This window comes from Oncorhynchus keta, chromosome 1, assembly GCF_023373465.1.
Source record: "Oncorhynchus keta strain PuntledgeMale-10-30-2019 chromosome 1, Oket_V2, whole genome shotgun sequence".
Taxonomy (NCBI): Eukaryota; Metazoa; Chordata; class Actinopteri; order Salmoniformes; family Salmonidae; genus Oncorhynchus; species Oncorhynchus keta.
This window is the reverse complement of record NC_068421.1, coordinates 44,259,057-44,270,377: the sequence shown is the minus strand read 5'-3', so window position 1 is coordinate 44,270,377 and position 11,321 is coordinate 44,259,057. Positions and strand designations below refer to the sequence as shown.

The 11,321-nt window shown below is 47.3% G+C and overlaps 2 protein-coding genes across 4 annotated transcripts in view; both read right to left on the bottom strand.

Annotated features, from left to right (window-relative positions):
* Nucleotides 1-323: 323 nt before the first annotated feature.
* The window catches only part of LOC118386003 (gem-associated protein 7-like), a 147,970-nt gene continuing 136,972 nt past the window's right edge, over nt 324-11,321 (bottom strand). For both annotated transcript variants that reach the window (XM_052525700.1, XM_052525709.1), the window contains one exon: nt 324-1,490. In XM_052525700.1, the coding sequence (XP_052381660.1) occupies nt 379-1,128 (750 nt within the window). In that variant the 5' untranslated portion in view covers nt 1,129-1,490 and the 3' untranslated portion in view covers nt 324-378. The remainder of the gene's footprint in view (nt 1,491-11,321) is intronic.
* LOC118386024 (probable zinc transporter protein DDB_G0282067) lies at nt 4,632-9,776 on the bottom strand. 2 transcript variants are annotated; one of them, XM_035773390.2, is made up of 5 exons: nt 9,540-9,776; nt 8,281-8,880; nt 7,751-8,125; nt 5,753-6,206; nt 4,632-5,626 (listed from the first exon to the last, which is right to left on the bottom strand). In XM_035773390.2, the coding sequence occupies exons 2-5, from the start codon at nt 8,873-8,875 to the stop codon at nt 5,314-5,316; spliced, it is 1,737 nt and encodes a 578-aa protein (XP_035629283.1). In that variant the 5' UTR covers nt 8,876-8,880; nt 9,540-9,776; the 3' UTR covers nt 4,632-5,313. The 2 variants fall into 2 exon arrangements, with proteins under 2 accessions (XP_035629283.1, XP_052381610.1); XM_052525650.1 differs by having other exon boundaries at nt 7,751-8,120; nt 8,261-8,880; nt 9,540-9,774.

The window sequence follows — 11,321 nt, the reverse complement described above, 5'->3', positions numbered from 1 at the left end:
CACATCTTAATCTTTTCTTTTTATTGGCCAGTCTGAGATACGGCTTTTTCTTTGCAATGCAGCCTAGAAGTCCAGCATCCCGAAGTCACCTCTTCAATCTTGACATTGTGACTGGTGTTTTGCGAGTACTATTTAATGAAGCTGCCAGTTGAGGACTTGTGAGGTGTCTGTTTCTCAAACTAGAGACTAATGTACTCGTCCTCTTGCTCAGTTGTGCATTACATTTTACATTTACATTTAAGTCATTTAGCAGACGCTCTTATCCAGAGCGACTTACAAATTGGTGCATTCACCTTATGACAGACATCCAGTGGAACAGCCACTTTACAATAGTGCATCTAAATCTTTTAAGGGGGGGGTGAGAAGGATTACTTTATCCTATCCTAGGTATTCCTTAAAGAGGTGGGGTTTCAGGTGTCTCCGGAAGGTGGTGATTGACTCCGCTGTCCTGGCGTCGTGAGGGAGTTTGTTCCACCATTGGGGGGCCAGAGCAGCGAACAGTTTTGACTGGGCTGAGCGGGAACTGTACTTCCTCAGTGGTAGGGAGGCGAGCAGGCCAGAGGTGGATGAACGCAGTGCCCTTGTTTGGGTGTAGGGCCTGATCAGAGCCTGGAGGTACTGAGGTGCCGTTCCCCTCACAGCTCCGTAGGCAAGCACCATGGTCTTGTAGCGGATGCGAGCTTCAACTGGAAGCCAGTGGAGAGAGCGGAGGAGCGGGGTGACGTGAGAGAACTTGGGAAGGTTGAACACCAGACGGGCTGCGGCGTTCTGGATGAGTTGTAGGGGTTTAATGGCACAGGCAGGGAGCCCAGCCAACAGCGAGTTGCAGTAATCCAGACGGGAGATGACAAGTGCCTGGATTAGGACCTGCGCCGCTTCCTGTGTGAGGCAGGGTCGTACTCTGCGGATGTTGTAGAGCATGGACCTACAGGAACGGGCCACCGCCTTGATGTTAGTTGAGAACGACAGGGTGTTGTCCAGGATCACGCCAAGGTTCTTAGCGCTCTGGGAGGAGGACACAATGGAGTTGTCAACCGTGATGGCGAGATCATGGAACGGGCAGTCCTTCCCCGGGAGGAAGAGCAGCTCCGTCTTGCCGAGGTTCAGCTTGAGGTGGTGATCCGTCATCCACACTGATATGTCTGCAAGACATGCAGAGATGCGATTCGCCACCTGGTTATCAGAAGGGGGAAAGGAGAAGATTAATTGTGTGTCGTCTGCATAGCAATGATAGGAGAGACCATGTGAGGTTATGACAGAGCCAAGTGACTTGGTGTATAGCGAGAATAGGAGAGGGCCTAGAACAGAGCCCTGGGGGACACCAGTGGTGAGAGCGCGTGGTGAGGAGACAGATTCTCGCCACGCCACCTGGTAGGAGCGACCTGTCAGGTAGGACGCAATCCAAGCGTGGGCCGCGCCGGAGATGCCCAACTCGGAGAGGGTGGAGAGGAGGATCTGATGGTTCACAGTATCGAAGGCAGCCGATAGGTCTAGAAGGATGAGAGCAGAGGAGAGAGAGTTAGCTTTAGCAGTGCGGAGCGCCTCCGTGATACAGAGAAGAGCAGTCTCAGTTGAATGACTAGTCTTGAAACCTGACTGATTTGGATCAAGAAGGTCATTCTGAGAGAGATAGCGGGAGAGCTGGCCAAGGACGGCACGTTCAAGAGTTTTGGAGAGAAAAGAAAGAAGGGATACTGGTCTGTAGTTGTTGACATCGGAGGGATCGAGTGTAGGTTTTTTCAGAAGGGGTGCAACTCTCGCTCTCTTGAAGACGGAAGGGACGTAGCCAGCGGTCAGGGATGAGTTGATGAGCGAGGTGAGGTAAGGGAGAAGGTCTCCAGAAATGGTCTGAAGAAGAGAGGAGGGGATAGGGTCGAGCGGGCAGGTTGTTGGTCGGCCGGCCGTCACAAGACGCGAGATTTCATCTGGAGAGAGAGGGGAGAAAGAGGTCAGAGCACAGGGTAGGGCAGTGTGAGCAGAACCAGCGGTGTCGTTTGACTTAGCAAACGAGGATCGGATGTCGTCGACCTTCTTTTCAAAATGGTTGACGAAGTCATCTGCAGAGAGGGAGGAGGGGAGGGGAGGAGGATTCAGGAGGGAGGAGAAGGTGGCAAAGAGCTTCCTAGGGTTAGAGGCAGATGCTTGGAATTTAGAGTGGTAGAAAGTGGCTTTAGCAGCAGAGACAGAGGAGGAAAATGTAGAGAGGAGGGAGTGAAAGGATGCCAGGTCCGCAGGGAGGCGAGTTTTCCTCCATTTCCGCTCGGCTGCCCGGAGCCCTGTTCTGTGAGCTCGCAATGAGTCGTCGAGCCACGGAGCGGGAGGGGAGGACCGAGCCGGCCTGGAGGATAGGGGACATAGAGAGTCAAAGGATGCAGAAAGGGAGGAGAGGAGGGTTGAGGAGGCAGAATCAGGAGATAGGTTGGAGAAGGTTTGAGCAGAGGGAAGAGATGATAGGATGGAAGAGGAGAGAGTAGCGGGGAGAGAGAGCGAAGGTTGGGACGGCGCGATACCATCCGAGTAGGGGCAGTGTGGGAAGTGTTGGATGAGAGCGAGAGGGAAAAGGATACAAGGTAGTGGTCGGAGACTTTGAGGGGAGTTGCAATGAGGTTAGTGGAAGAACAGCATCTAGTAAAGATGAGGTCGAGCGTATTGCCTGCCTTGTGAGTAGGGGGAAGGTGAGAGGGTGAGGTCAAAAGAGGAGAGGAGTGGAAAGAAGGAGGCAGAGAGGAATGAGTCAAAGGTAGACGTGGGGAGGTTAAAGTCGCCCAGAACTGTGAGAGGTGAGCCGTCCTCAGGAAAGGAGCTTATCAAGGCATCAAGCTCATTGATGAACTCTCCGAGGGGACCTGGAGGGCGATAAATGATAAGGATGTTAAGCTTGAAAGGGCTGGTAACTGTGACAGCATGAAATTCAAAGGAGGCGATAGACAGATGGGTAAGGGGAGAAAGAGAGAATGACCACTTGGGAGAGATGAGGATCCCGGTGCCACCACCCCGCTGACCAGAAGCTCTCGGGGTGTGCGAGAACACGTGGGCGGACGAAGAGAGAGCAGTAGGAGTAGCAGTGTTATCTGTGGTGATCCATGTTTCCGTCAGTGCCAAGAAGTCGAGGGACTGGAGGGAGGCATAGGCTGAGATGAACTCTGCCTTGTTGGCCGCAGATCGGCAGTTCCAGAGGCTACCGGAGACCTGGAACTCCACGTGGGTCGTGCGCGCTGGGACCACCAGATTAGGGTGGCCGCGGCCACGCGGTGTGGAGCGTTTGTATGGTCTGTGCAGAGAGGAGAGAACAGGGATAGACAGACACATAGTTGACAGGCTACAGAAGAGGCTACGCTAATGCAAGGAGATTGGAATGACAAGTGGACTACACGTCTCGAATGTTCAGAAAGTTAAGCTTACGTAGCAAGAATCTTATTGACTAAAATGATTAAAATGATACAGTACTGCTGAAGTAGGCTAGCTGGCAGTGGCTGCGTTGTTGACTTTGTAGGCTAGCTGGCAGTGGCTGCGTTGTTGACACTACACTAATCAAGTCGTTCCGTTGAGTGTAATAGTTTCTACAGTGCTGCTATTCGGGAGCTAGCTGGCTAGCTAGCAGTGTTGATTACGTTACATTGCGTTAAAAGAACGACAATAGCTGGCTAGCTAACCTAGAAAATCGCTCTAGACTACACAATTATCTTTGATACACAGACGGCTATGTAGCTAGCTATGTAGCTAGCTACGATCAAACAAATCAAACCGTTGTGCTGTAATGAAATGAAATGAAAATGTGATACTACCTGTGGAGCGAAGCGGAATGCGACCGGGTTGTTGAGTGCGGAAGTTCTATTCAGTAGACGTTGGCTAGCTGTTGGCTAGCTAGCAGTGTCTCCTACGTTAAGGACGACAAATAGCTGCTCTAGCTAACCTCGGTAAATTAAGATAATCACTCTAAGACTACACGCTCTAAACTACACAATTATCTTGGATACGAAGACAGCAAAGACAACTATGTAGCTAGCTAACACTACACTAATCAAGTTGTTCAGTTGAGTGTAATAGTTTCTACAGTGCTGCTATTCGGTAGACGTTTGCTAGCTGGCTAGCTGCTGGGCAGATAGCAGTGTAGACTACGTTAGGACGACGAAATACGAAGTTGCAATAGAAGTGCTGACTGTTTCACTTTGTTGTCCTCTTTCTTTTCCTTTTTATTCTGTCCTTCATTTGTCCTTATTTTGTCTTCCTTTCTTCTGTTTCTTCTGTTAACTAGATATTTTTTGTTGTACACTGGGGCCTCCCACTCCTCTTTCGATTCTGGTTAGTTTCTTGGGAATTTCTCGCATGGAATAGACTTCATTTCTCAGAACAAGAATAGACTGACGAGTTTCAGAAGAAAATTCTTTGTTTCTGGCCATTTTGAGCCTGTAATCGAACCCACAAATGCTGATGCTCCAGATACTCAACTAGTCTAAAGGACAGTTTTATTGCTTCTTTAAACAGAACAACAGTTTTCAGCTGTGCAAACATGATTGCAAAAGGGTTTTCTAATGATCAATCAGTTTTTTAAAATGATAAACTTGGATTAGCTAACACAACGTGCCATTGGAACACAGGAGTGATGGTTGCTGATAATGGGCATCTGTACACCTATGTAGAAATTCCATAGAAAAATCAGCCATTTCAAGCTACAATAGTCATTTTCAACATTAACAATGTCTACACTGTATTTCTGATCAATTTGATGTTATTTTAATGGACAATTTTTGGTGGCTTTTTTTTCTCCAAAAACAAGGACATTTCTAAGTGACCCCAAACTGAACGGTAGTAGTGTATGTTGAAATGGCATTATTGAATAAACACTTAATTAGGTGAGTGACTTGGCTTACAATCTACTGTATCTTTGGTATGGCACCGTGTTAATACAATGAAATACAATCCCAACATAATGATGTAGTACATACATACATACATACAGTAGATACAGTACACATACAGGCCCTTTCTGAGTACCCATAGGAATGCTGTTTATTATCCCACCCCATCCCAAAATACACACACGCATGATGACTACTGGGATTTCTACTCTTTACCTGAGCCTAATTCTTACATTAGGCTATCTAGCTCTCTAAAAGTACCTCAATGACATGGGGACAGAAGTCTTTAAGAATATTCTGACAATAATAATGTATTCTATTCAATCCCCAAGCTGCATCTTAATTGCCAAAAGTGGTTTGCTCCACTTCAGGCCTCTCACATCAGTTTAATATGAAGGAAAGGATGCAAGGAGCCCACTCTACACTACTGAGATACATCCTAGAGGTCTTTCCCTCAAAGAAAGGTGTTCTCGATGATCAGCACGTGAGGCTCCTCCTCAGTTTCCCCAGCAGGGGGTGCCAGTGGCTCTGCAGGCACTTCCTCCAGAGGAGCACAGCACATCTTCCCAGCACAGCCCTTCCCACAGGCCAGGCTGCAGGCGAGGTGTGAGGGCATCTCCCTATGGATGATGGTGGGGTTGGTGCCGTTGTTATCTAGGTTGCCGTTGGCTGTGGGAGTAGAGAGGAGGAACTCTGGTTGTACGGTGCAGCAGCTCACACCTACACTCTGCAGTACCTTGGTGACCCCCGACAACAAATCACCACACCTGTGGGAATAGATGCATATTGAGTTAACTATATTTACTGTCCATCCAAAACCATTTCCCCATCAGCAACATGCATTGTATTGTACTATAAAAACAGACACAAACCCTATAAAAACAGACACAAACCCTATCTGGAACCCAGCGTGGCAGTGGACATGTACAGACGCCACCAGGCAGCTCTCTGTCAGCTGCCACACGTGGAGGTCGTGCACCGCCTGCACCCCTGGCACACTGGCGATCCGCCGGCCCAGATCAGACACACACACCTGGGGCGGGACGGCCTGGAGCAGCAGCCAACCGTAGCGGCACACCTGGGGCAGAGTGGTGGCCAGCAGCACCCCCACAGCCACCATGGAGAAGCCAGGGTCCAGGTAGACGAAGGGGCCACAGGCCCCAGAGCCATGCATGCAGTCTGGGCCCAGTAGTAGCAGGGTAAGTCCGTTGGTGAGTGCCAGGATGGAACCTAGCAGTGCCTGAGTGAGGGCGATGAGGGATGGGAGGCAGGCGGGAAGTTGGAACCTGAGGCTTGTAGGGCTTTCTGACTTTAGGGCTGAGGCTGTGGTGGGGTCTGTCTGATTTTCTGAGGAGGAGACAGGATATAAAGAGGGTAAGGCAGGAAGAACTGAACAAATCTGAAATAATGCAATAATTAGTCTGTCTGCCAGCCATGAAATGGCTTAACTTGATTAGTATAAACATTGAAAAACACCCCTTTTTCACTTAGAGATTCTCTGGTACTTTTGGTTACTTTTTACCCAGTAGTTCTGAAAGTAGTGTTAACGAACCAAAAGTGGTCCCAGAAAATATGCAGATAAAATGTCATTATTCTCTCTGTCGTGCTGCTGTGTGTGTGCATCATGTGCATCTTGCTAGCTGTCATTCATATAGCAAGGGGCTGAAGCTCATTGGTTGAAATCGAATTGCTGGGGGGCTGGTCCAGATGTGGGGAAATGGCACAGCACAGGTTCCAGAAAAACAGTTGCTTCCAAACTAGTGATTTTGTGCCTAATTGAGGTAAGTAAGTAATTTTGATCATAGATTATGCATTTATGAAGTACACATTGACACTTCCAGCCCACTACAACAAAAAAAGTAGTTGCTAAAGTTCTGGAGCATGTCTTTAAAGTCAGAAGGTTTGACAGCAATGCTGCATAACATTCAAGTCTGTTCGGAACAGGAACAGTGGGTTAACTGCCTGTTCAGGGGCAGAACGACAGATTTGTACCTTGTCAGCTCGGGGGTTTTGAACTTGCAACCTTCCGGCTACTAGTCCAACGCTCTAACCACTACACTACCCTGCCGCCCCATGAACATGAAATATGAACTGATATATTAAACAACAATTGACACATCAATTAGCTCGTTTCAATTTAAACTATTATATAAAATACTTGCTATAAAAAGAATGCTCAATATGTAGGGCATTGAACAGTCTGACCGGGGCAGCCATGAGGAAACAGAGTAAATAGGGCATCTTTTCTCGTGCTGTTCATCGGTGGAGCACTTCTGTGATGGTTATGTCATAATATCCGGGTTCAGATGGACCTGCAAGATATTGTTGGGGGATCTGAAAAATCATGATCAGTCAATGGGAAATACCATTATAGTCTTGGGTAATGTATTTATTTTATAGGGAAATATCGGTAAACATTTTAAAAATAGGGAGGTTCAAGACCCCTCGTAAGACATCACAGTAAAATGGGGAGATGCTATTTCCTTTTACAATACAAAATGGTATTTTGCTGGGAAAGATGGGTTAATCTATGGACATCGGAGGGTTGGAGTTCAAATCAGAATGAATGGTGGATTGGCTGCTGTGAGTGAAAATCCAGCATTTGCAGAAAAAGGAAATTAGGGATATACAGGTATGTATAATGATTTAACTACATGTACTGTAAATGAGTGAAAATGGCTGTATGTCGCAGTACAAGTACAAAAAAATAAGTGGATAGTCTTTGACCATGTCTCGACTCCCTAGTCCTCCTTTTGATTTGTTGTTTAAATTCCAGACTAGGACAGATAAGACTACAAAATGCAACATGGTCCCCAAGCAGAGAAATTACTCATCTACCAAATAGTAAAATGTACTGCCAAGGCCAAAGGCAGGAAGATACCATTCCTCACCTCTGTGTCCCATGCAGGCCCTATACTTAGACACTTCAGAGTGGGGGTCCTTTGGATGACAGACACTGGCCTCTGGATGTGGGAAGCTGCTTGGTGTCTCTGAAGTTCGGCAGTCTGCAGGGAGTGTGTGCGCGTCTGCAGCGAGTGTGTGTGCTCCGTGGCAGTGGTCTGAAAGGGGACCCTGAGGAGCCACGGTATGGAGTGGGGATGTCTGGGATGGGTGCGGAGTATCACTGTCAGGGTTCAGGACACTGGAGGTCCCAGGGTTACAGAGTACAAGTGTTCCATCTTGGAAGGCACCATCTAGAGATGTAGGGAGGTTACTGATGTAATTCTCTCCCCCCACTGCATTGCTGTCTTTGGTCTGGACCTTGACTGTGGTGTGTTGGAAAGAATGGAAACACAAACAGATGATCATTGCTTATATTCTACTGAACCTACTATAATAATGCAGAACTTGTACACAACTCCCTCCCACACAGACATTAATATTAAAAGCAAAGAATGCACTGTGCCTTTTCCATTCACACCAAGGACAGAGCTCTCCTCCCCCTCCCAGGCAGCTCTAGTCTTGGTCCCAAGCCAGCTGCCCCAGCTGAGCCCCAGCACCAGGAGGTTGTAGAGCAGGCTGACAGCCCCCATCACCGTGGCCAAAAGAGGGCGCTGTATAGGGTGGGGCTGCAGGGTGTGGCTGAGAATCTCTAGAGAGACAGAGACACACAAGGCAGCCAGCAGAAGAGCTGAGATCAGAGCCCCCAGGGGCTGGACCCTCGCCCCACTGTAGGACAGGCCACACAGGGAGGCCACAGGGGTGAGGGGTCTGGGGAACACACCGGAGGTGGCTGGGGAATATGGGGGAGTTTTGACAGGTGACTGAGTGGGTGTAGAGGTGTTGGGGGTGGAGAGAGGGGAGGCAGGTGGGGGTTTTGGGGAACCTCTGCCCAGGGTGGGTTGAGGAAGAGCCATGTGCATGAGGATGAAGAGGGTGTGGAAGACATCCACCATGGTGATGAGGGAGTTACAGAGGCGGCTGACAACGATCTCACACAGTAGGAGCAGGAAGGTCAGGACCAGCATGCATCTGTGTAGGGAACTGTCATGGGGGAGCCCCAACCTGCTCGCCATCTCACCTGTCCGAGGATACAGGCACACGAAAAAGTCAAATGTCATGCTCGATATTGGTGGAGCAGCCCATCAGATGCAAGTTAATGTAAAAATGACATAAAGGTCTGTAAAAGCCAGGACTTCCTATCAATGACCACTGCTGCAAAGGTTATTTGGTTACCCAAAGTACAATATACACTCCAATTCTCCTATGGGGACAACCCTTTTAGGTTCCAGATAGCACCTTTTTTTCTAAGACTGCACTGATAGAAACAAACAAACCAGGCACCTTCTTTAACCTTTAGTATTAGCCTGTCTGCCCAGTGCCATAAATGGACAAATTTGATTTGAAATGTATCAAAGGAGCTTTAGCACGTCTCTTGTTCAGTGGAATGTGTTACCTCGCAATGGTCCCAACCAAACTCAGTGGACAGTGAGCCACTCACTAGCTGATCCTAAAAAGTCCCATAGGAATTCATGTTTCACAGTATGAATAACCTGCTTGGCACGCGTGTGTACAACACACACACACACGAATTTACCAATATGTCAATATGCTCCAAATTCAGAGCACTTAAATGTAGGCTAGTCTGACGGAAGAAAAAAAAACTCCCTGGCAAATGGTTTGCCACTATCACTTTTGAATGGTAGGAATTAATATATTATTGTTTTAGAGTTTATTTACCTTTGATGAACGGTAGATCACAAGCGTCAAATAGTCACCCGGTAAATGGCGGTGAGATAATACATGCACATTTGCGCGACCGAATTAAGACATTTCTTCACGTGTTCTGTGCTCTGTTATTCTCTCTCTCTCTCTCTCTCTCTCTCTCTCTCGTTCTCTTTCTCTCCCACGCCCACCAAACTCCCAGGTTATAATCGCTGTCATGTGAGGTGATTCGCTCTCATCATCCTCCTCATTTATCCGCTGTCCCATTCCCTTGTAGGGGTCAAGAGGAAAGCCCACCCACCCATTTAACCCTTTACTGACCACACTTCAGGAAAAGATGATGCCGAGTGAAAATAATTTAAACCTGAACAAAGATGATACTATGCTGAACAACCATATAAACCCAACATGCAAAAACGTTAACGATTTTATTCAGTTACAGTTCATACAAGGAAATCAAGTCAATTTAAATAAATTGATTAGGGCCTAATCTATGGATTTCCCATGACCGGTCAGGGGTGCAGCAATGTGTGGGCCTGGGAGGACATAGGCACACCCACTTTGGGAGCCAGGCCCACCCACAAAAGGGCTTTATTACAGACAGAAATACTCTTCAGTTTCATCAGCTGTCCAGGTGGCTGGTCTCTGGCAACAGACCCGGGGGACATTTCTGTAGTCAGCATACCAATTGCAGCATTGTGTTGTGTGACAAAACTGCACATTTGAGTGGCCTTTTGTTGTTCCCAGCACAAGGTGCTCCTGTGTAATGATGTTTAATCAGCTTCTTGATATGCCAAACCTGTCAAGTGGATTGCTTGTCTTGGCAAAGGAGAAATGCTCACTAACAGGGATGTGAACAAATTTGTGCACAACATTTGAGACATAAGCTTTTTGTGTGTATGGAAAATTTCTGGGCTCTTTTATTTCAGCTTATGAAACTTTGGACCAACACTACATATTGTGCTTCATATTTTTGTTCAGTATATGCACATAGTATCAATAAGAATAAATATAACATTTAAAAAAACTGAAATATCAAATGACATAAGTATTCAGACCCTTTACTCAGTACTTTGTTGTAGCACTTTTGACAGTGATTACAGCCTCAAGTCTGCTTGGGTATGACGCTACATGCTTGACACACCTGTATTTGGGGAGTTTCTCCCATTCTTCTCTGCAGATCCTTCTCAAGGTTTGTCAGGTTGGAAGGGGAGCATCGCTGCAAAGCTATTTTCAAGTCTCTCCAGCGATGTTCGGTCAGGTTCAAGTCCAAGCTCTGGCTGGGTCACTCAAGGACATTCAGACTTGTCCCGAAGCCACTCCTGCATTGTCTTGGCTGTGTGCTTAGAGTCGTTGTCCTGTTGGTAGGTGAACCTTCACCCCAGTCTGAGGTCCGGAGCATCAAGGCTCTCTCTGTACTTTGCTCCATTCATCTTTCTCTCAATCCTGACTAGTCTCCCTGCCGCTGAAAAACATCCCCACAGAATGATGCTGCTGTTGGGTGGTCCTTTGAAGGGGGTGATGTAAGTTTCCTTCAACAATCAGTCTTCCAGATAGAGGACAGACACAGGAACGTTGGTATAAAACTTAAGTAATAAAATGCAATTGCAGACAGATTCACATGCAGAATACCTCTGTAGTCTATAGTAAAGATGTGTGGCGAAACAACCCTCCTTATACTAGTTGGTGCAGACAACCTACCGCCAATCATATTGTTGCATTGGATTAAATACAAAGTATCGAAGATGAGAAAAACATGTCTAGACTGGTTTCTCACTCTCTCGGCTACATGACTAT

Coding starts and splice junctions, on each gene's coding strand:
- LOC118386024 (XM_052525650.1), bottom strand. CDS start 8,875: ATGGCGAGCAGGTTGGGGCTCCCCCATGACAGTTCCCTACACAGATGC. Junction 8,121..8,260: donor GTGTGAATGGAAAAGGCACA/GTGCATTCTTTG, acceptor ACCACAGTCAAG/GTCCAGACCAAAGACAGCAA. Junction 6,207..7,750: donor GGCCTGCATGGGACACAGAG/GTGAGGAATGGT, acceptor TCTCCTCCTCAG/AAAATCAGACAGACCCCACC.